Below are 25,650 nucleotides of genomic sequence, written 5' to 3' on the forward strand. Positions count from 1 at the left end.
GCACCCTGCGGGGTGGGCCCAGGTGTGCTGAGCGTCTGTGCGCGCTCTGCCGCTGAATGCCGACAGAAGGGCCGCAGCCCACTCCCGCCTACCCTCCCGCAGTTGGCACCCCCCTCCTGTCCCCTTCCATAAAGCGAGACTACGCAGGGGCTTTTCGGATTTTTTTTTTTTTTTTTTGCAAAACATTCTTTTATTAAAAGAACAAGTGCTGTTTACGAACTGCCCTTCGTACAAATAACATCCGTTATACAAAGATACAAGATCCGGGTTATGCACAATTCCAGGCTTGGAGGTGGCAGGGGGGCATCGCCTTTGGGCTGAGGATATCAAGGTTTTAGAAAGAATGAAAAAGGAGCCCCTGGGTTTGCAGTCTGTGGCTTCCCCTCCCTGCTCCCTAGGAAGGGTCTGCTACATGGAAACAGGCTGGGATAGAAAGGGGGCGGGACGGGAGCGGGGTGGGGTCTCCAGTCCCACCACCCAAGTCCCAAGTTGAGCTGGAGAAAGTGAACAAAGGGGAATGAAGGCACCCCTCAGTTCCCAACTTTTCAGTAGGTCAAGACAAAGTGGTCGGGAGCTAGACACACTCTCAATCCTGATCGACATGGCGGGAGAGAGCCAAGGCTACTTGTCCACCTTCCTTGGAATTCCCAGTTGAAGTTACCTCAATCCCTCTAGGCACCTCTCCCCAGGAAAATAAGTTGAGATAAAGGAGAACTGGGTGCAAGCTGCCTACCCCTAACTGGCCCATTGCACACCAAGGAAGATCCTAGAAGCTGGCAGGGGGAGCCTGTGCCTTTGAAAACCTGTCTTCATTTCCAATTTGGGAAAGAGAAGCGTGGAGGTTACCCTTTCTTGGAGCTGGCCCCTGGCTTGGGCTCCTCTCATTTCTCTAGACCCTTCCTAAGAGTCTGGGGTGAGCACCTCCCTAGAATTCAGTATGGGGGGAACGGGCAGGGGACCCCTCATCAGCCTCAAGGTCAGGACACCTTCAGGCAGCAGCAGACCCAGGAGCCTGAGGGGGAAAAAACCCCACAAATAGGAAAAACAAACCAAGACAATCCTTAAAGTGTCATTGTCCATGGAGAGGATCCACCAGCTCTGAGCTAAGACAGTCAGTGCCACAGATACCCTCCCACCCCGGGCATAGCCCTGCACTCACACCGTGTGTCACACACACAGGGACAGCCAGCCAGCCATGTGGAGACCATGCTGTGGGGCAGGGGAACCAAGGGCCAGGAGCCACAGTCCTGAGGGCTGGTCCTGGCCCTGTCACTGAGCCCCTTCTAGGCTTGGAGCTGTCATCTGTGATGGGAGGAGCTAGCTGAAATGACCCCTGAAGACAGGTCCCTTCAGCGCTGGCATGCACCAGTGGTGACCCCACAGCAGGCACTGCCTCTCTATATGCAACCCCACTCACACCTCCTCACTGAGGGTGGGAACACCCGACTCCACAAACTCACCCACTCACACCTCCTCACTGAGGGTGGGAACACCCGACTCCACATACTCACCCACTCACACCTCCTCACTGAGGGTGGGAACACACGAAGCTCTGCTCTCATGCGTTTCCAAACTCTGCTTCCGCTCTGCAAACCACATCCTTCCCCTCCCCCAGACAAAGAGATCTACAAATCTGGGTCCCTTCCCACCCTCCACCATCCAAATTCACTCTCAAAAAAGGGACTGAGGTTAGGAGAGGGTGAGATCATTACAGCCATCCCCCTGCGTTGGTATTCTGCTCCTCCTGAAGCTTTCGAGACCTTTCCCGTTGAAGCTCCCTGAGAAGGAAACGCCACTACCTCTCTCATGAGAGACGGGGGAAGAGGAGAAGAGGGCTGCACCCATTCATACCCAGCCTGGGCCCTGTCTTCAAATCGAACCTAACCGCCACAGTAGCCCAGTCTGGGGAATGCAAGCAGCTAGGGAAAGTTGGAGAACAGACACTTGGAGATGAGAATCCCAGGCTTTCGGTTGGGTTGAGGGAGGGAAGAAGTGTTCTGGGCGGGGGTGGGGGGTGGGGTGTCTTGGTTTCAATGCACAGAATCACTTGGACCTCTCACTCTTCAACATGGCAACCTCGGGGTAGACTTACTTCCCTTCCCATCCAGACAAAAGTTAAGTTTCGCTCTAAGTGGGCCAGCCTTGGGCAAGGGCGTGGGTGTGAATGAGCAACTCCTCTAAGAATCTCTGAAGTTTACTTTTTTTTTCTTTTTTGAGACAGAGTCTCACTCTGTCACCCAGGCTGGAGTGCAGTGGCACAATCTCGGCTCACTGCAGCCTCAGCCTCCCGGGTTCAAGTAATTCTCGTGCCTCAGCCTCCCAAGTAGCTGGGATTACAGGCACGTGCCATCACGGCTGGCTAATTTTTGTATTTTTGATAGAGACGGGGTTTCACCATGTTGGCCAGGCTGGTCTTGAACTCCTGACCTTAGGTGACCCGCCCGCCTCAGCCTCCCAAAGTGTTGTGATTACAGGCGTGAGCCACAGCGCTGGCCTGAAGGTTACTTTTCTTTTCAGTGGTTTGGGGCAGGGAGTTATACAGCTTAATAGATTAAGATGAATAAAATGCTGAATTCTATTATTTCTTTCTAACATATTTAGCATTAATAAAAAGTATTTCTGAGGTCATCACAACTGCCTCCCCCTCCCCCAAGCCCTTGCAAGTGCCTAAGAAATTGCCTTTGAAGGATTCCCACCCCCCTCCATTATCAGCTCCCTAACATCTTACAAAGTCTTATCAACAGGAATATTAATATTATTTTCAGTATCAGAAAAAAAAAAACAGTTGAGCAGCACAGGCAAAAATATATCTGCACTACGTTTCTGTCGTTGCCAAAAATATACACATCTTTTTTTCTTTATTAAAAAAAAAAAAAACCCAACAACAAAAACCCAAACAGAAACACACACAGAAAAATCCACACATGCAAAGAGACTGACAAGGCCAGAACCTGGGGAAGCTGGAAACCCCTACCCTGGGCTCCAACCCCAGTGCAACTGAAACAGGGACACAGGCTTCGCCTTGCCTCTTGCCTCTCTCCTGACTGTCCACTCAGCCTCTGTGCCAAAGGCCTGGGCAGGCGGGGACTCTTTGAAGGTGAGAATTGCCCACTCTACCCTGGGGAAATAGCTGGTGGGTGAGGGGACAGTTGTTAGCTTAGTGGCTCCCCTGGTTGGTGGGGGTGGGGTGCAGGAGGCAAGCTGGCTAATTCTGGGAGGGAGGCTTTTGCTAAAAGCAGTGGCATTTCCCCCCACCTTACCCCCTCCCCCAAGCCCTGGGGCTCCCCTTGTGCCAGAGAAGGAGGAGGAAGCTATCAGTGGGGTAGGGGGCCCTAAGGGGGCCCTGAGACCATGTGGAGTCAGCGTAGGGAAGGCAGGATATTACCCTGATTCAAAGCCCTGTGCCCCCAGTGACTCTCCAATATTGGAGTACTGCTCTGGTGTTTGTTAACCATTCATGCCCCCAGAGAGGGACCAATGTTGGTGAGGTGAGGAGGGTACAAATAAGAGCTGGGAGGTCCCCTCTCTGGTGCTGCTTCATCTGACCACTGCGCCTATCCTTGCCCTTGGCTGCCCTGGGTCCAGGGGGAGAGAGACAGGAAGACAGACACATACACACACACCACACACACATGCACGCACACATACACTCACACACTGAGTCGGGCAGCTCCATCTCCCCACCCTCGGCACTCCTAAGTCCAATAGTGCAAACAAAGGGCGGGGCACCAAGGAAAGCCGGAGCCTCCCTGCACCTGCCCTCTCCTCCCCATCACGGGGCCCCAAGAGGTTGAGGAGGCTGGGGCTGAGTGTGATGCTCTCCTGCCCCTTCTCCAGCCCCCGACATCTGTGGGCTTTTACAAGCTCAGCTTGTGCCCCTGCGCTGGAGGGAGGGATGGCGAGAAGAAGTCCAAGGGGGTCCCTTCTGCCATCTGCCCGAGCTGGGAAGAAACTGCAGGTAAAGTGGGTCCAGCCCTTCTTCCATAAAAGATTTCCCCGCAGGGACAGGCCCAGGGCCTCTCCCTCCACTTCTCCCCATTCAAGTGCTGATCCATTTCATGTGACAGGTCCAACCAACCCCCTACTTCTGCCATGGCCCACTCTGCTCTCGGGGGGGGGACCTCCAAAACATTTGCTGGAGGTGGACCTCCTAGGCTGGCTTGCAGACTGTCCTTCCTCTGAGCCTCACAAAGCGGACAGTGCGTAAAGGGAAGGGGGCCAGATGGAGAGGGCTCCCCTCTCAGTCTCAGTCCTCAACACCAGGAGCTCCCCACACCTCCTGGACCTCAGCACAGGCTCTGGGTCAAGGCTCTCCAGGGTCTGGGCGCAGGTGCCTGCTCCAGGCTAGGACCCCTCAGGCCAGGATCTGTTCCCTCCACTTGGGGGGTCAGGAGGGGTGAGGGTGGATTTAGCCTTTTTCCTGGTTGGCTGAGGCTCCTTTGTCAACGGTCTGGAAAGACAGGGAGGGAGGCCGGGGATGTGGGAAGTGTCAGGTCCTAACCCCCAGATAAGAACAGCTTCCTGGACCAAGAAAGCTGCTGTGGGGTGCTGAAACGGGGCCAATGGAAGCCCCTGGCCTGGGCTCTGAGGGGTGCGCACCAGGGCCGATGCGCAGGGGTGTGAAACCACCCTGCAGAAGAGCACCGGGTTGCGTGGGCATGTGGGAGCTAAGGCCGTGTGCCCTCAGGAGGGGGAGAGAGGGCCTTTCTGACACTGGCCTACCCAGAGGGTCATCTTTTTCTAATTGGTCGGCTCAGAAACAAAATGGCTTTTTCTAATTGGTCCTCCCGGAGGAAGGCTGTTTTCTAATTGGTCCTTTTCCTCTGAGCCCATGCTCAGATCGGATCTTTCTTGGCCCTGCAGGAGGGCACCCATGTGCAAGCAGAGGCCCTGGGGTCTGAGGCAGGGCACTTTACTGACCTAGGGGTTGCTTCCTTCCCCCTGCTGAGGTACCTGATGATAAAGGCTTCTGACAATCCATCTCTACCTATCCCTCAGAGGGGAGGCAGGAAGGCCCCGGGCCCCTTACTCACCCCTCCTTTGGGGCCACCGCCACTGCCGTCTGCTCCCGACAGGCTGAGGAAGGGGTTGGTCTGGGCAGTGAGGACTGGAGGTCCGCCTGCTGCTGCCACTGCTGCAGCTGCAGCTGCTGCGGCCATGAGACTTGTGTTGTTGCCAAGCGAGGGAGCCACTAGGGCTCCGGCGGGCAGCAGGGGTGGAGCAGACGCTGTGGGCAGCAGGCCAGGGGTGCCCGCAGACAGCAGCGGGGTGGAGCTTCCTGCCAGCAGGCTGGCCATGGGCAGCTGGGAGCCCCCAGCCATCTGCAGGCGCTGCAGCTCCCGTTTCTGCTGGATCTGCTGGATCATCTGGTAGACAACAGTCTGGTGTTCCTGCAAGGGGGGCAGACTGCTTGTTGGCCAACAGTCCCGGGGGTCTCTTCCCTGCTGCCTGCCTGCCCTGCCTGGCCAGGCCCCACCCCATCACACTGGAACCAGGAGGCAAGAGGCCTGTGAGACAGTCAAGGTACTGTCTCGAATTTCCCACTTAGCCTCGGTCTCCCCATCTACACAAGAAAATGGTTGCATGCCATTGGTATTTGCCAGCTGCAGCACTGCCGGCCAAAAGCAGGGTATTTACTATCTCTGGCCCTGCCCACAGAATCACCCCTCAGCTCCTAAGACAACCACAGACGCCCCCAAGTTGAAAAACACTAAACTAGGTCAATAGTTTTCTTTTCTTTTTTTTTTTTTTTTTTTTTTTTTGTGTGAGACGGAGTCTTGCTCTGTCACCTAGGCTGGAGTACAGTGGTGCGATATTGGCTCACTGCAACCTCCACCTCCTGGGTTCAAGTGATTCTCCTGCCTCAGCCTCCCAGGTAGCTGGATTACAGGGGCCTGCCACAACATCGGGCTAATTTTTGTATTTTTAGTAGAGATGTAGTTAGTTTTCAATTCGCCAGACGTGGTGGCTCACGCCTGTAATCCCAGCACTTTGGGAGGCTGAGGCCGGTGGATCACTTGAGGTCAGGAGTTCGAGACCAGCCTGGCCAACATGGTGAAACCCCATCTCTACTAAAGATACAAAAATTAGCTGGGCATGGTGGCATGTGCCTGTAATCCCAGCTACTTGGGAGGCTGAGGCAAGAGAATCCCTTGAACCCGGGAGGCGGAGGTTGCAGTGAGCTAAGATCATGCCATTGCACTCCAGCCTGGGCAACAAGAATGAAACTCTGTCTCAAAAAAGAAAAAAAAAGTTTTCAATTCCCTTTCTCTTTTTTGTTTGCTTCTATCATTTAAGAGTCATTTATTTTGCTTTGAATAGGCAAAGCATTCTTAATGTCCCAGAAACCAAAATAATATATCAAAGTTTACCTTAAGAACTTACTCCTCCTGCTCCATCTGGTCCCTACAGGCAGCCAGCTGAATTGGTTTCCTGTCTAATATTTCTTTATATGAAAATGTTTATTTTTCTTATTTTTTCAACTCCCTGTTTTGTTTTTGAGACAGGGTCTCATTCTGTCACCCAGGCTGGAGTGTATTGGCGCCATCTCAGCTCACTGCAGCCTCCACCTCCTGGGTTCAAGAGATTCTCCTCCTCAGCCTCCCGAGTAGCTGAGACTACAGGCGTGCACCACCACGCCCAGCTAATTTTTTGTAGAGACTCGGTTTCGCCAAGTTGCCCAGGCTGATCTCGAACTCCTGAGCTCAAGCGATCTGCCTGCCTCAGTCTCCCGTGCCTGGATTACAGACATGAGCCACCACGCCCGGCTGCTTCCCTATTTTTAAAAAGTAAAACTCCTTTTCTCCAAAGGTAGTTTCAGCTGACCCGACAGGAGACAGACCCAAAGAAGCTGCTGTGGTTGAGGGTGGTGTCACCTGCTCAGCCGCTTAGACCCTGGAGTTTCCCCTGAATGCCTCTGGGGCTGGGACTGAAATGCTCAATAACTGAGGACTTGCTGCCCTCCAGAGTCTCTCACCAGGATGCGACCTGGGGCTATTACAACAGCCCTTTCTCAATGCCCAGGGGACCCTGGGCATGATCTTATCCCCCTTACCTCCCATGGATGCTCCACAGGGCCCAGCCCCAGTCCCACAGGCCCAGTCTGGAGCTTCCCCTCCCTCTGTCTGCTCCTGCCCTCTTCTGGCTGGCCCTGATCCTCTGAGATGAGCCCTTCCAGGCAGACCAAGGGGCCCCTGAGGCAGGGAAGGGAGGGGCATTACCGGGGTCAGCTGCGGGGAGGCCAGGAGCTGCTGGAGTTGCTGGAGCTGCTGCTCTTGCTGCTGAAGGAGATGTCTCTGCTGCTCCGTAAGGCTGAGGTGGGGGTAGGGTGGGGGGGGGGGTGACAACACACAGACCATGGGGGAGGGCCAGGGAAACACTCCTGCTCCCAATCCCAGACTCCTTCAGACCCAGGGGAAGCAAGGCAGGGATGTGCGATCTTAGAGCACTGTGCTCATAGGGTGCAGCAGGAGTGATACAGGTCTGATTTAGAAGAACTGTCCCAGAAGGAAATCCTAGAGTGTAGGACAGGAAATCAACAATTCTTTTGTCCCTGGGGAGCTACCATCCAGAGGACACACATGTCTAACAGTCTGTGGAGTCCCTAGAGACCAAGAGGTGACTAGGATTATATACCCTGTGAGATCAGAGGCCATTTTTCCTTTTAGGGATTGTGGGTGTTTTGGGGAAAATCCCTCCCTTCCCAGAGCCAGCCCCCCCACCCTGTTCCCCTTCCCAGGGCTGAGCTCTCCCTCACCTGTTGAGACAGCCTGGCAGCTGCAGCGTGGGGGCCCCGCCAGCCTGGCTCAAGCTTGCGGGGTTGGGGGCAGCGGCCCCATTCAACCCCCCAAGGAGCCCATTGAGGGGCAGGCCCCCACTGCCTGCCAGCCCCCCCAACAGCCCCTCAGCCATGGGCATGGCCCCCAGCCCCGCTGCCCCGGGTGCCCGGCCCAACCCGTTCTGCGGCTGGGGCGGGAGTGGGGCAGGGGCCCCAGGCAGGGCCAGAGGCAGAGTGGCAGGGCTCTGCTGGAGCAGGGGCAGCGGTGGGGGCGTGCTGTGGAAGGACAGCGACGAGCTGCTGCGGCTCGGGCAGCCTGAGTGTGGGTCCTGGGGAGGGAGGGGGAAGGGAGGGGTCAGAGGGCCAGCATGACTTTTCTGGCCCCTGGCCCAGCACCCACCAGCATTCTCACAGAGCACAGCAACCCCCACTTCACCCCCAGGCACCCTGGAAGAAGCAAGGTCCAGGGATGAGGGCTAAGAATCCAAATTATCTTCACGAATCATGTTTCCTGACCCCTTCCTGGGAGCCCAGCGCTCCTCGTCATCCTCATTTAATAATGGACAATGATGATGGTGGTGACCATCTGGTGAACCAGATCCTGGGCTGAGGGCTTGACCTGTGCTATCTTGCTATTCTCATTTTATGGGTGAAGCCATTGATTTTTGCATAGGTTAAGTAACTCTGCAGGCAAAAGCACTACAGCTGAAGTGAAAGGCTCAGGTTCAAATCCTAGGTCCACAATCCAATGGCTTGGGTGACCTTGGGTTCAACCTGTCTTAGTTTACTCACTCATAAGCTGGGGGGTAATAGTAGTACCTATTCCATAGGCTTACTTTGAAGACTAAATGAATGCTTTAAAAAATCTTAGCATAGGGCATAACAAAGGGCAAGTGTGCAATTAATGCTGGTTATTATTATGATTATTACTGCCCAAGTCACACAGTTAATAAATGGCAGAGAGAGAACAAGAACCCAGTTTGTTGGATTCCAGTAATAACCACAACACAATAGCAACTGCTATTCCAACCGCCACCAATTACACAGGAATTATTTTGTGTGAGGCGCTATAATAAACCCTTCACAAATACTTCTCAAAGAGGCCTTACCCTAACCACTTTCTATCCACAGAAGCAGCCCTCCCCCGTTCTCTCTCACAGCCCTCAATTTCTCTCCACCCTAACGTGTCTCCCAGTTTGTAATGACTCCTTCTTTGCTTGGGGTAGCCTATCTTCAGAAGCAGCGCTGTGCCGGGTTTGCTCACTGATTGCTTAGGCAATGCCTGGTACTAAGTGAGCACCTCATAAATATTACTTGATTAAGGGAGGACTGAATGGATCAATCAATTGCTCAGTCAGTCACTTCACTGCCCAGCCTCCAATAGCTGCAGGGAAGAGATGGGACCAGGAGAGCCTTGAGTCTCCCCCTCCTTCCTGCCCCGCTCCTTGCAGCGCCCACCTCAGAAGAAGTGGACAGCGAGTTGTCCAGGCCGAGGCTGCTCTTTCCCGGAGGGCTCTTGCTGGTGCTCAAGGAGTCGCTGCTGCCGGCTGTGGGAGGGATGTCACAGGCTGCAGTCAGGGCCAGTCCGGACTTCAGGGCAGGGGCCTCTCTCTCGGGCTGGGCGGGATCCCCTCACCTTGGGGAGGCAGGCCATAGGGCCCAGGGACAGGGCCGTTGGCGGCAGGCAGGGCAGCAGGCAGGGCAGGGAAGGGCACAGAGAGCTGCACGTTGAGAATCTGCAGCCGCTCCTTTTTGGCCGTCAGGCTCAGGATCTGCTCTTGCAGCCGCTGGTTCTCCTTCTGCAGCGCGTGCAGCGCCTTCAGCATCTCCACGACTGCGGAGAGAGCGAGGAACCTGAGGGCGGGGCGAGGGGGCGGAGGCGGGGCCAGGGGCCTGGGGGGCGGGGCCTGGAGGGGAGCCAGGGCTCAGCCCTTAAAAAGGAGGCGCCATCCTAAGGAGGGACACAGGTGAGCTCTGAGAAGAGAGGCGGGACTTGGGGAGCCACAGGTGTAAAGCCCTGGGGCGGAGCCTGAGGCTGGGGTCGAGGCCACTGGGGTCAGGAGAGAAGGGTGGAAGTTGCGGTTTGGTAAGGTCGGGGCCCGGAGGCCACGAGGGCCAAAGGTGGGGCGCAGAGGGACTAGGGCCGGTAGCGTGGCCCGGCAGGGATGGGAGGTGAGGCCCGGGGTGGCCGAGAGTCAAGGCTGGGGCGGGGCCTAGGGGCGGAACCTTAAAGAAGCTTGGGGACCTCGGGGAGAAAGGTGATTGTTGGGGCCCTAGGGCAGGCGTCCCGACCGGCGCCACCCCTCCTCACTGTTGACGCCGGCCTCCCCGTCGCCCTGCTTCTCCAGAAGCTGCTCCATGTTAGTCGTCCCTGGGGCCGCCGGGTCTAACTGGCCGCCCCCACAGGGCGCAGAGGCTGTCTGGTCGAAGAGTGCGGGGAGGCTGCTGATAGGGGACCTGCGGCCAGAGGGAACCTGGGTTCAGTCGACCCGACCACTCCAGGCTCCTCTGGCCCTTCCCCCGTATCCCCCAGGGGTTTCAGCCCGGCGCCGGTCTCTCCGTCCCTCCTCCCTCAGGTGTCCCTCCTACCCCCAGCTCCTCCCTCCAAGCTGCCCCTTCCCTCACATGGAAGACAGACTCTCCTGAGGGGAGGTCCCCCGACACCGGAAGCTGCAGTCCTCCAGGTCTGGCTCTTGGAAGAAGGAAAGGCTGGGATCAGCGTGGAGGACTGGTCGCTGCCTCAGGGTCCCCGCCCCCGAGGTGGATATGGGATTGGGACCTCACTGCAGACCCCTTTCCCCAGGAATCCCCAACCCCAGATTGGCAGTTCAAGGCCAGCGCTGAGGGCCCTGGCTCGGAAACCCTGCCCGTGGGAGGCAAACCCCGGGCATCTGCTCTCTTCCTCCTCTGGGCTGAAGGCTCCACTGTCTGGCTTCTTTCAGATCCACCACCCAGTTCCTTTCCTGGGATCTTCAGAGTTATAGAAATTTGAGGTCAAGACAGACCTGGATTGAACTTAAACCTGACATCAACTTTTGTGACCTTGGGCTCCTAACCAGCCTCTCTGAAGTGACTGTTATTAAGATTAAAAGAAGGTAATAAATGTGAAGTGTTTACCTGAAGGGTTTAGCTGGCATGTAGCAAGCCCTTAATGACTGCAGCTATTATCATAATTAGCTCTGTATGACTTTTTACATTCATCAGATCCCTAATCAGGAGGCAAAACTAAAACTCTTCCTTGGGCCACAGAATCCTGATCTGAGTTTTAACAAATATATCACCCTACTCTGTCGTTCTTAAACGTGGAATCATATTTGTCCCCTTTAAGGCTTACCTGAGTCGGCAGCCTGGCTGTAGGCCCCGCCTCCCAGCCTGACAGGTGGTCTCCCCGCACCAATCAGCTTTCTGGGGCTGGGCTGACTCTCCAGGGAGAGGGCGGGGAGCTTGTGACCCGCCCCCTTAACTCATAAATACCCGGAGAGGTTGAGATCTCCGTAAGCGCAGATCCCAAGGACACACTACGAAGCCAAGGGGGAGCACGCTACACCGGTGAAAACACTGGGCTTGGAGTCAGGAGAACAGAATCTGAGCTTTGGGTCTGCCATTTCCTGCCTTGAGCAAGTCTTCCATCTCTGCCTTTTTCTTCTGTGAGACGGAGCAGTAACTGCCCTGCCCTGCCTTCCCGCTGGGTTCTAACGTGAAAGTGTACCCTGGTTTGCTGTGTGTGGATTTTTTTTTTTTTTAAGAGACAGGTTCTCCCTACGTTGCCCAGGCTAGTCTCCTGAGTAGCTGGGATTACAGGCGGGAGCCACCGCGCTGGGATTTTGTTTGTTTTGAGACGGAGTTTTGCTCTTATCGCCCAGGCTGGAGTGCAATGGAGCGATCTCGGCTCGCTGCATCCTCCGCCTCCCAGGTTCAAGCAATTCTCCTGCCTCGGCAGGAGTAGCTGGGATTACAGGCGCCCACCACCACGTCCAGCTAATTTTTGTATTTTTAGTAGAGACGGTGTTTCACCATGTTGGCCAGGCTGGTCTCGAACTCCTGATCTCAGGTGATCCATCCGCCTCGGCCTCCCAAAGTGCTGGGATTACAGGCGTGAGCCACCACACCCGGCCTGTTTGTTTTTGCAGGGAGGGCAATGGCCAGAGGGAGGGGGCAGCCAGAAAGCTCTCCCATTCTTTCTGGGGTCACATGCAGGTGATGGGTGTCAGACCTTTGGGAAGAAAGGGGAGAGGGGGTCAGATATTCACATACCTGTGTGGCTGCTCTCAGCTTGGGCGAGGAGGGGGTTAACGGCACCCATGGGGGTTCCAAAGATGTGGGTAGAAGGGAGGCTAAAGGTAGAGCCAGCCAGAGAAAACACCTAAGGGAGGGAGGTAGAATCCCCTGGCGGTTATTCCTGGATCTAGGGCACAACTGTGTGTACCGGGGTGCAGGGGGCTGGGTGTGCTGGGGAGCAGAGGGGACCAGAGCCCGGAGGGAGGTCTGATGGCAACTCAGCCCAGTTGCTCCAATTCCCATGGAAGGCTGGGGTCCTCTGTCAGTCTGTCCCCAACCTGCCCAGGGAAGGAGGAGCCCAGGAGTCAGGTCTCACCTGAGTGGTGGAGATAGAAGCAGAGGAGGAGGGGAGGGTGCTGGTGAATGGGGAGCGGCTGAGGCGGGGCAGGGCCGAGGTCCCTGGGGGCCCCAGGAGGCTGGAGGAGAGAGGGGTGCTGCAGACAGCCCGCAGCATCCCGCCACTGTGGGAGATGGGGTCCTTATTACTGGTGTAGATGCCTGCAGGCACAAGGACAGAGGGAAGCACGCAGTTACCCTCCATCCGACTCCTGCTCAGCCAGGTGGCCGTGACAGTCCCTCCCCAGCTCGAGTGCTCCCCGGGATCTGGCTACATGCCCCAGTCTAACCCTCTTTTTGCAAAGATGTCACTTCCTGCCTGGGTGACATATGCTTGCTGCGCCTGCTTGTTAAACTGCCCTGCCGAGGGCTAGGGAATTCCTAGCTTTTCTAATCTCCCTCCCAGAACTTGGTAAAACCTTCTGACAATCTGCCCCCAATCCTTTCCACTCCAGGCATGCAGAGGGGGATGTCCTGCAGGTGACTGTCTCCTCTGTGCTCTATCTTTTGGAGCGGTATCCATCCCATTTCCTTCTAAGTGCGTGTGTAAGCTCTGTTCCTCACTAGACTGTCTGAGCCCTGAAATGCCCTCTGTCCCCAGGGGTCACTAACCTGCCCCTAGTAAGGGGGACTCCAGGCTCAGGCTGGGCAAGCTCCCAGAAGGCCCAAAGTTTCGGGAGGCCAGACCTCCCAGGCCGGAGCTGACCAGGGAACCTCCAGAGAAGGGTGAGGCAGCAGTGGCGGTAAAGCCAGCCAGCTGGGCACTGGGCAAAGATGGGGCAGCTGGGCCCCCAGTGCCCTCCTTGTTCCGGCTGCCCTTGGGACGGCCTGGCCCGTGGCGGCTCCTCTTGCTGGCTTTGTGCTTCTTCTCCTTCAGGCCTGTCTCAGGGGTCTCATCAGCAGGCACAGGGGTGGCACTCAGTGCGGGCATCCGTTTGTGGGTGCCTGCCGAGGCCCCAGACCCCGTGACGTGGGGAGACTTATAGTCCCCAGGGGAGGGCGCCCGGGCCCGGCCTGAACTGGAGGTGGTGGTAGAGAAGCGCATGATGGGCCCAAAGCCAGAGAAGACCACCTTCTGCTCAAAAAGGTCAGCTTTGGGGGGCTCGGGGGCTGAGGGAGAAGGAGGGGCTGAAGGGGCAGGGGCTGTGGGCTTGGAGTACTTGTCCTCCTCTGGCTGCTCCAGCTTGGGGAATGCAGAGAAGTCAGGGGAGCTCTGCAGGGACGAGACTGTGCACAGAGGGAAAACAGTTACAGCTGGACCCCAGATCCCCGCACTCCCTCCCACTCCCGCGTGTACTGGCGGGAGAGAGCTCTCGTCCACGAATGGGGATGCCTGATTTCCTGTCTCAGCTCTGCCACAGTCTGTGTCCTGGGATGAGTACCCCCGACCCCTCCAGCTTTCCCACTTGTAATAAAATGGGGGAGAGTAACTTGCACCCTACTGGCCTCACCAGATGACTGTAGCGATTATAGGAGATAATGTTAACAGCGGTGCTTGAAAAATTGTACCTTGCAGCACAAATGTAGGGGATAAGGAATACTGTTATGAGGTTGGTGGGGTGGCCCCTGAAGGGGAGAGGAGGAGAGTTCTGGTTCAAGAAGGAAAGGTTTAGGGGCAGGTTTGGAGAGGAGGGGATTCCCCATCTTTATCCTGAACCAATGTAGAAGTAAATGAGATGCAAAACCAATATGCAAAGTCCCTTGCCAGAAAAGCTCAGGACAAAAGGCCGTCCCTGCTCCCAGCTTCCTCCCGGATGCCCATACTCACCTGCAGGCTGGAAGGGCCCCCCAGAGGAGGAGGAAGAGGAGGAGGAAGAGGAGGAAGCGGAGGTAAAACTGCTCACACCTTTCCCACTGCTCAGTTTCTTCCCTTTATGACTCAGGCTATGGCTGGAAGACTTTTTCCCCTTTGAGTCCCTGCTGCTCTCAGAGGTCTCCTGCATGCTGGCCTCGTGGTGGGAGGAAGAGGAAGCCGAGGAGGAGACCTGAAGGAGAGGAGAGAGGAAGGTTCAACACCAGCTGCCTGGGCCTGTGCTGATCCTGATGTGGGAGTGAAGCAAGAGGGCACAGGACCTCGCTCAACTGGGAGCGCCCACAGCTAGTTTCATGAAGGACTTCCAGGCAGCAAGTGGCCGGGAGCTCCTAGACCAGGGATATGGGGAGGCAGCTGTGGCACTCCTGGGTGTAAGGCAGAGGGGAATTCACTGAACACAAGGTGTCTGTCTTTCACCTTAGACAGGGAAGATGGAAGCCGAGAGGGAGATGAAAACAGTCCGAGTCTGAAGAGATTTACTCATTGGTCCATTCATTCACTGAATACTTAAGGTGCCTAAGAAGGCTGGACCTATGCTGGAAGTGGCGAGGCAGAGAAGAGGACCCACAGGAGAATGGGCTTCTCTGGTGCCATCCTGGAGCCCTCCAGCTACTACTCCAAACTTCAGCCCCCTGGCTTTCCACCCATTCTCTGACCACCGCATGCTCTTCCTAGACAACCTGAGATTGCACACACTAAGCGTTTGCCAGGAGAGCCTATCCTTACTCTTCCTGGGAAATTTCTCATCCTTTAAAATCCAGCTTAGAAGTCCCTCTTCCCTGAAGCCTCCCTAAATACCTCAGGTGGAACAAGACATTCTGTCCCCTTATTTCCAGAGAACTGTGCACACATGACCACATGTCAACAGCTGCCACTCTGCACTGAAATGTTCTGTCCTGTCTGAGGCACCAGAAACCAGAGAGCGGCAGGGTGGTGGTTGAAGGAGTGTGGGCTCTAAGTCCGGCAGAGCAAGGTATGAGCCTGGTGGGCTCTACCCTTCACCACCATGTTTTTTTCTTAATTTATTTTTGAGACAGAGTTTCACTCTTGTTGCACAGGCTGGAGTGCAATGGTGCAATCTTGGCTTGCTGCAACCTTCAACCTTCAATCACCTCCTGGGTTAAAGTGATTCTCCTGCCTCAGCCTCCCAAGTAGCTGGGATTACAGGCACCAGCCACCACACCTGGCTAATTTTGTGTATTTTCAGTAGAGGCAGGGTTTCACCATGTTGGCCAGGCTGATCTCGAACTCCTGACCTCAGGTGATCCACCTGCCTTGGACTCCCAAAGTGCTGGGACTACAGGCATGAGCCACCACGCCTGGCCTCACCGCCATGTTATACTGTGCAAAGTCTCAACCTCGATGACTGTCAGTGTCTTTACGGGGAGCACTATGCATATGTGGTGAGTTGGATGCAGCATGATGCCAGATACATGGTATAGGGTCAATAAATGATGAGACGTCCCATGGCAGCAGCTGCAGAGACAGTGCTGTGGGCAGGTGAAGAGCACAAGCCTTCAAGCCAGACTGCATTGGAATCTCAGCTCTACCACTTTACTAGCTGTGTGCTTTTAGGCAAATTACTTAACCTCCCTGTGCCCCATCATCTTCATATATTAAATGGGGTTCGTAAATTTCCAACCTAATTGGATTATTTTGAGTATTAAATGAACTAATCTCCATATGCCTTCCATCTCCTGGTTCTAGAACACAGCCTGGCATGCCGTGAGTTCGTTCGTGCTTCAGGCTGCTGCCAGGGAAGGCCCTTTTCCTCCTAGTAGCGACCAGGTATGCAGTTAATCGTGCTGAACAGATAAATGCTGAATGGAGGCTGGACCGGAAACGAGAGCCACCCTGCACTGCCCCTCCCGGGCGGAGTCCTGGTCTCTGTCTTCCTCTTTGTTCTTTTCAACAGCTGGAGTTCTGAAGGGAGCCAGATGTGGTTCTGAGAGTAAGGGAAGAGACAGGCTGGGGGGAAGGGTAGCCAAAGTGCTGGGGCAAGTGGAGGGGGATGGGCAGAGTTCTCTGGCATGTCCAAGGGGCATCCAGTTACTGGAAAAACTCCCAGATCCCTGGCCATTTCTTGCCACCTGCCCGCAGGCCCCTGGAAAGGTCAGAGGGCATGAATGACAAGCTCTCCAGGTGAGCCCTAGGAAGCAGGGGAGAGGTTTACTGGGGCAGTTGCCACAGCAACATCACCCTGGAAACCCGATACCTGAGCCTCCTGCTAAGGTGCCCAGAGCTCTGCCAACCGTCTGAGGTGGGGTGGAGGTGAATGGGCAATAATGGTGACAGGAGGGAGCAGTTTCTCTATCTCCCCCCACCCTCCCAGGTTCTCCTTCCATGGGGAGGGCAGGTTGTAGGGAGCAGGGAGGGCTGTTCCAGCTTGGATTAGTAATTCCCTGGCCTAGGGTAGGGCCTGCCTATGGCTCATCCAGATGTTGCCCATTTCTGGAGACAGGCCTGACATACCATGCCCTGATGGGAACGGTGGGATGAGTGGGAGTTTCGGGATACTGTCCAGGGGACTGCCCCTCATGCCACCTTGGTCAGAACTTTCAGCCCCTCCAACCTGCACGGAGTGGGATTTGGGTTGGGTGACAAGCTTTGGGTGTCCTCCTGATGGGGCGGAGGGGATGTCCTCTACTGATCTCTGGGGACACAGGCCCTAGAACTTGGAGAGCAGGCCTGAGTGCCATCCCCCACTCTCTGCAGACAAGAGCCCAGGGCTGAGGCCCTCTGGACAGAGGCAGATGGGAGTATCTGGCAGTCAGCACCCCAAACCTCTAATCCCATGGTTGGTCAGTGATTGGTGGCCCCTTCTAGGCTGGAAGAGGGAATAGAGGGTATGGGGTGGGAGGGGAGTGGCATTAACTTGAAGCTGTGGGGAGGGTGCCCAGGTCCCTGGCTCACCAACCTCTCGCCCCCACCTCCCTCTGCCACCCCAGACCCACGCACCATCCCTCCTGAAGGTGGGCAGCAGTACCTTGTCAGCAGTGGGGACCACGGGCGGGGTGAGGATGCTGGGGGGCGACTCAGGCCGCTTCTTGTGCTTCTGCTTAAGGCGTTCTTTGTCCTTTCGACTCTAGAGAGGGAGAGGTGACTAGATATTGTGCTGGGGGGGCTGTCTGGGCAAGGATAAACATGACATGTGGGTATGGGGAGCTGACACCCTCTCAGGGATGGGGTTCTGTGGGCACCATCTCTCCCTGAGGAGGGCTGGATAATGGGCTGGGCAGGAGCGATTCAGGCAAGTTCCTGAGAGCCAACAGCCCTTCCCCCGGCCCCGCCTGCTAAAAATAGCCTGTCCCATTATCACACCAGTGCTACAGAGCACCACGCGCGTGAACACACACACCTGCAAGGGTGTCCACCTGGGACACAGCTGCACAGGGGGACAGGAGCAGGGCACGCTGTGCTATGTGGCGCGAGGGAACGCAGGCATGAGCACTTACAAACTAGGTGGCACATGGCTGGACTGCGGAGACGTGTGCAACGTGCAGAGCCATGTGTCTAGGGCTTAGGGGACACTGTGATGTCATGGGGAGGACCCAGAGGAACCACTAACACAGCCACAGGGAAGCCAAGCTCCCACCTCACCCACCCGGTTTCACTTCAGCCCCCTCCTGCCCTCAGTGGCCTCAGAGGAAGGAAGAAGGCAGGGCCAAGACCTTAAGGGCACCTCACGATGGCTTCTTGAGCCATGTTTGTGAATCTCTGAGTCCCCGTGTGGGAGTGACGGCAGGTGGGGGAGGGCTTCTACCTTCTTCTGGCCCCTCTCGTGGTGGGTGGGGTGCTTCTCCTGCTGCGTAGATGGTGACGCTGACCGGCTTCTCCTCCCAGAGATGAAACCACTGCCACCTCCCCCCATGCTGCCGCCTCCTCCTCCAGCGCCTCCTCCGCCTCCCCCGCTGCTGTGCCGGGATGTCTTCTGGGGGAGAGATTTGAGAGAAATCGCAAACCCTCCTCTCACGGGCTTAGGGAACGCTTCCAGAAGGTTAGAGGATCCTGATCCTGGGGGTCAGCCCCATGTGCCCCATCTGTCACTAAGAGGACCTCATGTCCTCTATGATGCTCTGCTCAGCAGAAGGGCGTTCCCCAGCCTGAAAATCCTAGAGCGTTCCGGCTGGCTCGCCCAATGTGCAGAGTCAACCGCTGAGGCCCAGAAGAGGCAAGGATTCGACTGGGCCCCAGCAAGGCCCAGCTGGAGGTGAGACTGGGGCCCGGGTCTTTCATTCTCTCCATGGTGCCCTCTTGGCTGACTAAGCCACGGCCCGTTTCCACCTCCTTCCCTGGAGCAGAGGGCATGCAGGGGACCCTCATGGGGAGCGCGTGCTCCCCTGCACTCCATATCCAATCCTCCCTCCAGACACTTGGCTCAGCTATCACCCCCTTCTCCTTTTTCCTGGCCCCTCCCCTCCACCAAACACAGTGGTTGCTCCTGTCCCAAAGGATATGCTGCCCTTAACTTGAAGAAAGGGGGGGAAGTTAAACATCAACACAACCCAAACAACCCACATGCTGCGTCTCCTCCCAGCCAGGGCCTGCCTCCCCCATCCCCTTCACTACAGACCCAGCCTGATGGCTCCACCCTCCCCGGGGTTATAGCTGCTCCCTCTAAGGTCACCAGCTACCTCCCAACTGCCAAACCGAAGGGCTAATTTCAGGCCTTATCTGACCAGTGGGCAGCTCCCCAGTGTTGGACACAGCTCCTACCTGCAGAGCCCCACACCCTGCAAGGCCCCCTCTTTCGTGGCCCACCTGATCTATCCTTGTGGACAACCTGGGATTACAGCCCCAGCCTTATAAGCCTGGAGCTGCCACTACACCCTGCCCAGGAGTCTGACATCCACCAAATCTAAATGTCTCCACATGGCGCCTCCTGCAAACCAAACCAAGCTCGCTACCTTGTCCTAAGTTATCATCAAACCCTGAAACCGAGGTGACCATGTAACTTGTGATCCAAACCTGGACACTTTCAAAAATGAAACAGGGGAACTATTAATAATTACACCGGGCAACAGGTATAAACTGGGACTGTCTGGGGCAAATCAGGACATGTGTTCCCCCTACAGAAGCCAGCTGTACCCCTTGTTCATGGCACCCCCAGGTATTCAAGCTCCATTTACCCAGTGTCTAGAGCCTAGATCCTAAATGTCACCCCCAACTCCTACTTCTCAGCCACTCCCACGATTAGGCAAGTCTCCCTAGAAATGGTTTTAGCATCCAGCCTCACCCCTCCATCCCCCTTCTTGCAGCTGTCTCCCGGCCACCAGCCTCAGCCCTTCTGATCTAGCCTCACAGCGGCTGCCAGGGTAATCTTCCTAAAAAACAAATCTGATCATGTTACTCTCCCGCTTACAGGCCTGACAAGCCTGTGGCTCGGGGGTAGATCCAAGCTGCAGCCAACTGCTCCAAAATACCTCACAGCTTCTGGGACACACAAGTCTCTCCACAAACACAGACACAGAGTAGCACCCTTTCCAGCCTCCCCCTGGACCCCTGAAGCCTGGCGCAGAAGCAAGCCCAGCTCGGGCCCTGCTTTCTCACTTCATCTCCTGTCTCTTCCCCACCAAACACCCCATTCTCCCGCCGCTCACCCATGCCCTTCCTCCTCTCAGGACTTTGTCCACGCTAGTCCCTCTGCCTGGGACTCGTTTCTCTGTTTGGCAGGCTCCTGAGGAGTTTTCAAATTAGGCTGCCCGTTCTAAATCCCATCTACCAGCTGCAAGGTAAGTTATATGACCTCAGTGAGCCTTGGTTTACTCACCTGTAAAATGGGGAAAATATAGCACACCTAGTTCTTAGGGTTGGTGGGGGGACCACACAAAATAACACATGGCAGGAACTTTGTCCTAAGGCAGAGGCATAGTAAATGCTGCCTCCCACACAAATGTTGGCTCTTATTTCGATTTCCACCTCCACTCAGCTTAAATGCTACCTCTTCCTTGAAGCCTCCTAGACTCTGACAGGCAGGGTCTGAGCTTTGTCTTTTGGGACAGACTGCTTGCTCCAGCTCTGATCCACACACCTGAAGCTGTACTTTATTCCTCATCAAATGAAGAGCTCCTCTTGGGCAGGGACTGGGTTCTTTCCCTCTCTGTCCTCCTAGCACCAGGCACTGGCCTGGCCCAGAGCCCATGCCCTCTAACCATCTCACCACAGCTGACTGACCCACTCATGTGCTGGCCGCCGGGACTCACCATCTTGCTGAAGTGGTATTTGCAGTAGCCGCAGTACTTGACATTGTCCACCTCCAGCACTTCTTCCTCACACAGCAAGCCTGCCATTTGGGCACTAACCAGAGAGGGCAGCCTGAGACGGCTGAGGCCACAGATCAGATGAGCCACCTTCCTCCCACCCTCCTGGCCCGCTGCTGAGGCAAAGCCAAGACCATCCAAAGAAAGCATTGCCACCACCATCAAAGGGACAGCAGCTAGGATGAGCCTGATCAGTGGCCATCCAGGACAAACCTGGGGGGTGGGGGGTGGGACAGGGGTCTCACCAGGTGACATGGAAAGCTTGTCGACATCCATGGCGGTTACAGGTCATGCAGGCTCCCGAGGCCGCCTTGCTCTCCCGGCCCTGCTCCTCGCAGATGTAACAGGTCTGCAGGACACAGCGCAATCGTCCCCTCCTCCAGGGAGCCCCTGTCCTACTGATGGTCCTTAAGCCATCCCCTCCATTCCATTTGCTCTCTACAGTCTTAGATCAGTGCTATCCCACACAACTGTCTGCAGTGATGAAAACGCTCTATGGTCTGTGCTGTCCAAGATAAATGCCACCAGTCACATGGGCTATAAGCATTTGAACTACGGCTAGTGTGACTGAGGAACTAGATTCTAAATTGTATTTAATTTTTGTTTATTTATTATTTGAGACAGAGTCTCCCTCTGTCGCCTAGGCTGGAGTGCAGTGGCACGATCTTGGCTCACTGCAACCTCCTCCGCCTCCTGGGTTCAAGGGATTCTCCTGCCTCAACCTCCGGAGTAGCTGGGACTGTAGGTGCCCACCACCACGCCCAGCTAATTTTTGTATTTTTCTAGAGATGGGGTCTCATCATGTTGGCCAGGCTGGTCTCAAACTCCTGACCTCAGGTGATCCACCCCCCTCAGCCTCCCAAAGTGCTGGGATTACAGGTGTGAGCCACCACACCTGGCCTGCTTTTAATTTTGATTAATTTATGTAGCCACGTGTGGCCGACGGCTACCATGCTGGGTAGCACAGTCCTTGGATGGTGAGCTCTGAAAGGCCAAGGCCTTTGTCTGTCTTGCTCACTAGGGAGCTTGTGCCCACCTCTGCACCTCTGCCCAGGCTTTCTTCTGCCTGGAACCTGGGGGCCCTCACCCTCCTGGAAGCTGGCTCCTTCTCATGCCCCAAGTCTCAGCCTAAACGTCTCCTTCCTTTACCATCTTGTCTAAAGTAAGCCCCCACCAGGTCTTTATTTTAGTGTCTTATTTTCTTCACAGCATTTATCACAAATTGCATTTACTTTGCCTTTTTACTGATATTTATAGTCTTCGCATGCAAGAACTTGCGTTCCATTGAGCGGGCAGCACACCTGTCTTGATCAGCACAGAACAGCGTGTGCCAGCTACCTTGCACCAGGTCTGGCACATAGTAGGCACTTAATAAAATGTGTCCAGCGAATGAATGAATGAAATACCTGTGAAGGTCTACCCTCTGGCAGAACTACTGCAGGGGAGCCTACTACTTCACCTGAGTGCCAGAGCATGAGTGTGTCTGTCAACAGAAGGGTGGTTCACTGGTAGCTACCTACCCACCTCCCAAGTTCCCTTTCAGTGCTGGTTGGACAGAATAAAATTACACTGGATGAAGAGAGCGTTGGAGGAACCCATGGATGGGAGGGAACTGGTAGGGGACACGGTGGGGGGCCGCTGACCTTGTTGAAGCGATCATGAGGCACGTACTGCAGCACGATGGGCTCCATGGTGAGCACGTTGGCAAATTGCACCTCGGGGATGTAGAGGGCACACACCACGTGTGCCCAGCCTGGGGCAGTGTGGGGGTGGCCTCAGCTGCAGATGGCAAGCCGGAGACTCCACCCCTCATGACCCCACGCTGCAGACTGTTCCCTCCTCCACAGCCTTCCCATCAGATTCCAGTGCCAGCCAGGGAAAGGAAACCCGGCCTCCACCCCAACCCAGTCCATTCCTGCCTTCCCAGACCATGCTCAGAGGGCCTTGCTGACCTCAGCAGATGAGCCCGCCTCACCTCCATTATCAGTCCTCTTCAATGCCCCGTCTTTGTGTGGGCACAGCTCACACCTCTGCCAATGCAAGAGTGCACAGGGGTTGGGGGATCTGCTGAGCTGGGCCCTCCCTGAACATATTCAAGGGGTCCCAGGCTGAAATGCTAAGCTCTAGGGTGGATGGATGGGGCTACAGTGGAAACAGGATTGGCCGTGAGTTGGTAACTTGAAAATGAGGAAGAGGACATGAGATTCATTATAGTTTTCCCTCTACTTTCATATGAGTAGGAAACTTCCCATAATACAAAAGTTCAAACAGACAAAAACCAAAGCCCCATGCCTGAGATGGGGCAGAGGGAGGGATGAGTGTGAGGCAGAGATGGGGTTGGAGGTAGGTGTGCAGGAAACAGGAAGTCTGTGTGACAGAGCTAAATCTCACCCCAGCCTCGGCCTCGGCCTCAGAGTACCCTAGCTCAACCAGAGACGCTCAGGTGTGTGGGAGGGGCCGGGGAGTGGAGAGGGGCAGTCTGGAACTCACCACCCTGGCTGCTCGCTCCTGAGATTCACATTTCCGGCAGAACCAGGGTCCCGTTGGCACCTGAACGATGCCATAGCAAGCTGAGGGTGGGGAGGACAGTCGCTGAGCAAAGCTGTCAGCCAGTGGCTTTTTCCCAGGGTAACTGGGGGAAGGCGGTGACTCCAAAGAACTAGAGCCAGTTCCAGCAGTGGGGACTGCTCCCCAGTCTAGGGGTGGGTCACTCAACAACAGGACTGCCCAACCGCACAACCCCAGCCTTCAACCACACAATTAAGCACTTCAAACAGGGCGGGAAGTCTGAGTCTTTGACCTTAAACTTCTAGAAGATCCTCCCCCCACGCCCTTTCTGGACTTGTTTCCCAGCTGCTTCCCCGAACCAGCCATCAGCATCAGGAATGGAGAAAACCAGAGGGGACAACAGTCACGACCGTCAAACACGTTTTGTTGCTGTGGGCGGGGGGATTTCTTAAAGGGCCAGTGAGGGACGAGGCGGAGAAGTAGGGGGTCTAGGGACCTCATCTTCTACCTCTAAGTATCACAGAGTCAGGTTAAAAGTCAAGGCTGAGGGCAGGTGCGGTGCTGGGAACCGAGAGGAGCGTGGCGGGAAGAGCCCCGGGCCACAGCATTCAGGGATGTCCCAGGAAGGGGGGGCCCGGCTGCTTGTGCCAGGCAGGCGGGAGATGCCAGCCTGCGCCCTCGGCAAGATTCCTCAAGGAGTTAACTCCCGAACCATGTGCTGCTGGGGGAAACTCCAAGCCTCCCTCTTCTCGATTCCGGCCCCCTGCACAACCTCTCTCCTATCCTTAGCTCTTCCCTGGCGGATTTTAAGAGTCCCTTCTCCCCTGGGACCCTTCTCTTCCCTTTCCAAGTCCGCTCCTCCCATTATCCGGAAGCGAGGGGGGATGACGCCCCCCCCTTGACCTCTTCCTCCCGGAGCCGGGACCAAAATAACCGGGCGGGAGGGGACACCTCGCAGGTAAACATTCCCCGGGCAGCCCCGACACCCGCGGTGTGGGGCGCGGGGAGTTCACTCATTGCTCCCTAGACTCTCCCCAAACTCCCTCAACTTAGGGTGGGGGGCGCGGAACTGGAACAATAGGCAAGAAAACAATGCCTGACCCGGTCTTCCAGGACCGGGCGGGGGGAGCTCCCCCTACGCCTCCCTTCCCTTCAGGTGGGGTGGGGGAGGGGCGCGCGAGCCCCAGGAGGTCTCCGGAGGGCGCGGCCGGGGGCGCCCCGCGCACGCCGCCCCCGGGGTCCCGCCGCCCCCCGCGGGCCACCCCCGTACCTTGGTGGACGGCCACGCTGCACGCGTGCCCATCGCAGTAGACCAGCGGGTTCTCGGCCCAGCCCCTCTCGTCCGAACATACGCAGCAGCCTCCTACCATCTCCTTCATACTCCCATGAGCTCCCTCCGGGGCTGGGGCGGGGGGCCGGCCGGCGGGGGTCGGGGGTCAGGGGGGAGGGAGGGAGCGGGGGGCCGCGCGCCTCCTCGCCCCCTCCTCCTCTTCCTCCGCCGCCGCCGCTTCTTTTCTTTGCCTCCTCCTTCCTCCTCCTCCGCGTCCTCCTCCTCCTCCTCCTCGCTCGCTCTGTCTGGCCGCCCCCCCGCCGTGCTCTCGCCCTCATGCCCCGACGGGCCCCCCCCACAACAATGAGACTCGCACGCCGGGCTCGCCCCCTCCGCGCCGCTCGCCCGGCTCCTAGGGCCGCCCCGCCGCCGCGTAGCCCGGGCCCGGCGGGGGAGGCGCCGAGTGGCACATCGCGGGCGCCCGCCCGCCCCGCGCCGCCCCGCGCCACCCGCTCACGCGCCGCCCCCCCGGCCCCCCTGCCCGGCCGCGGCAGCCATGGCCGCGCGCCTCCGCTAGCTCGCTCGCTCCCGGCCCGCCCGCCGCCAGCCGCCGGGTAAAGTCTTAGGTTCAGGGAACAAAGCCTGGCTTGGTAGGGAGCTTTTCGCTCTTTCGCTCCGTGCTGCTTTGCCTGCTTTCTTTTTCGTTTTACGGCTCTGGGTCGTCGCTCACGAGCCCTCCCTCTGCCCGCCCTCCCGTCTCGGGCCCCGGGTCCCCGAGCCTCCAGCCCCCTCCGCCAAGTCTTCGTCTCTGGGTGGATTCTTCAGCCCCAGGGAAACTTGGGAGTGGACACCGGGGAAAGGGGTGCTAGGAGGAATGGGAGCGACGCGGGTCGTTCGCCCCCGCCCCACCCCGTGTCTGGGGGTCTTTTTGGATGGCCGCCCTCGGGCCGTTTCCTCAGAGGCCACTCTGGAGGGTAGACGCTCTCACACGCAGACATTTGTTCATTCAACAGATATTTATTAAACGCCCGTTGCCAGTCGCTGGGATCGAGTAGAGAGCAAAACATATTCCTGCCCTCGGGGAGCTTCCTGTCGGGTTCACAGACACACACGCACGCACAGGGACTCAGAGCCCCAGAGACACACACCGAGGCACCCACAGACACGAGCTATCTCCCAGCTTCAGTCACACCACTGACCCTCCCAGAGACACGAACCTCCGCTCCAGCCCCGCGGGTGCGCTTAGAGACCCACGAGAGTTAGAGACCCGCAACCACGAGGTGCTCACGAACACCAGTTACACTTGACCTCTAGGCACGCACACAGACACACAAGGTAACTCACACGCAGCACTCCAGAGAACTAAAGTCCCTGCAGTTGGGTCTGGGGGAGAAGTGAGGGGCGTCGG

At 56.7% G+C, this 25,650-nt stretch overlaps 1 protein-coding gene across 4 annotated transcripts; it reads right to left on the reverse strand.

Moving 5' to 3' along the window:
• Positions 1 to 151: 151 nt before the first annotated feature.
• MLLT6 (MLLT6, PHD finger containing) lies at positions 152 to 24,431 on the reverse strand. Of its 4 annotated transcripts, XR_004027077.1 has the most exons (21): positions 24,243 to 24,431; positions 22,955 to 23,034; positions 22,440 to 22,494; positions 22,108 to 22,217; positions 20,710 to 20,813; positions 20,408 to 20,501; positions 17,968 to 18,135; positions 17,191 to 17,289; positions 14,160 to 14,376; positions 13,004 to 13,618; positions 12,372 to 12,553; positions 12,032 to 12,140; positions 10,403 to 10,469; positions 10,089 to 10,234; positions 9,414 to 9,611; positions 9,236 to 9,324; positions 7,757 to 8,106; positions 7,221 to 7,311; positions 5,034 to 5,390; positions 1,471 to 4,450; positions 152 to 1,419 (listed from the first exon to the last, which is right to left on the reverse strand). XR_004027077.1 is itself a non-coding variant. In XM_030800513.1 (20 exons), exons 1-20 carry the CDS (start codon positions 24,349 to 24,351, stop codon positions 4,409 to 4,411), a joined length of 3,279 nt encoding a protein of 1,092 aa, XP_030656373.1. In that variant the 5' UTR covers positions 24,352 to 24,431; the 3' UTR covers positions 152 to 4,408. The 4 variants fall into 4 exon arrangements, 3 of the variants coding, with proteins under 3 accessions (XP_030656373.1, XP_030656371.1, XP_030656374.1); XM_030800513.1 differs by having other exon boundaries at positions 152 to 4,450; positions 17,968 to 18,132; XM_030800511.1 differs by having other exon boundaries at positions 152 to 4,450.
• Positions 24,432 to 25,650: the final 1,219 nt, after the last annotated feature.

This window comes from Nomascus leucogenys, chromosome 19 (genome assembly GCF_006542625.1).
Source record: "Nomascus leucogenys isolate Asia chromosome 19, Asia_NLE_v1, whole genome shotgun sequence".
Lineage (NCBI taxonomy): Eukaryota > Metazoa > Chordata > Mammalia > Primates > Hylobatidae > Nomascus > Nomascus leucogenys.

What these genes read in the sequence shown, in the direction of transcription:
- MLLT6 (XM_030800511.1), bottom strand. Translation starts at nt 24,351, where the DNA reads ATGAAGGAGATGGTAGGAGGCTGCTGCGTATGTTCGGACGAGAGGGGC. An exon ending in CTATGGCCTGCCTCCCCAAG is followed by an intron (nt 9,325 to 9,413) that starts GTGAGGGGATCC and finishes TCCCTCCCACAG; the next exon opens with CCGGCAGCAGCGACTCCTTG. An exon ending in CGCTGTCCACTTCTTCTGAG is followed by an intron (nt 8,107 to 9,235) that starts GTGGGCGCTGCA and finishes CTCCCTCCCCAG; the next exon opens with GACCCACACTCAGGCTGCCC.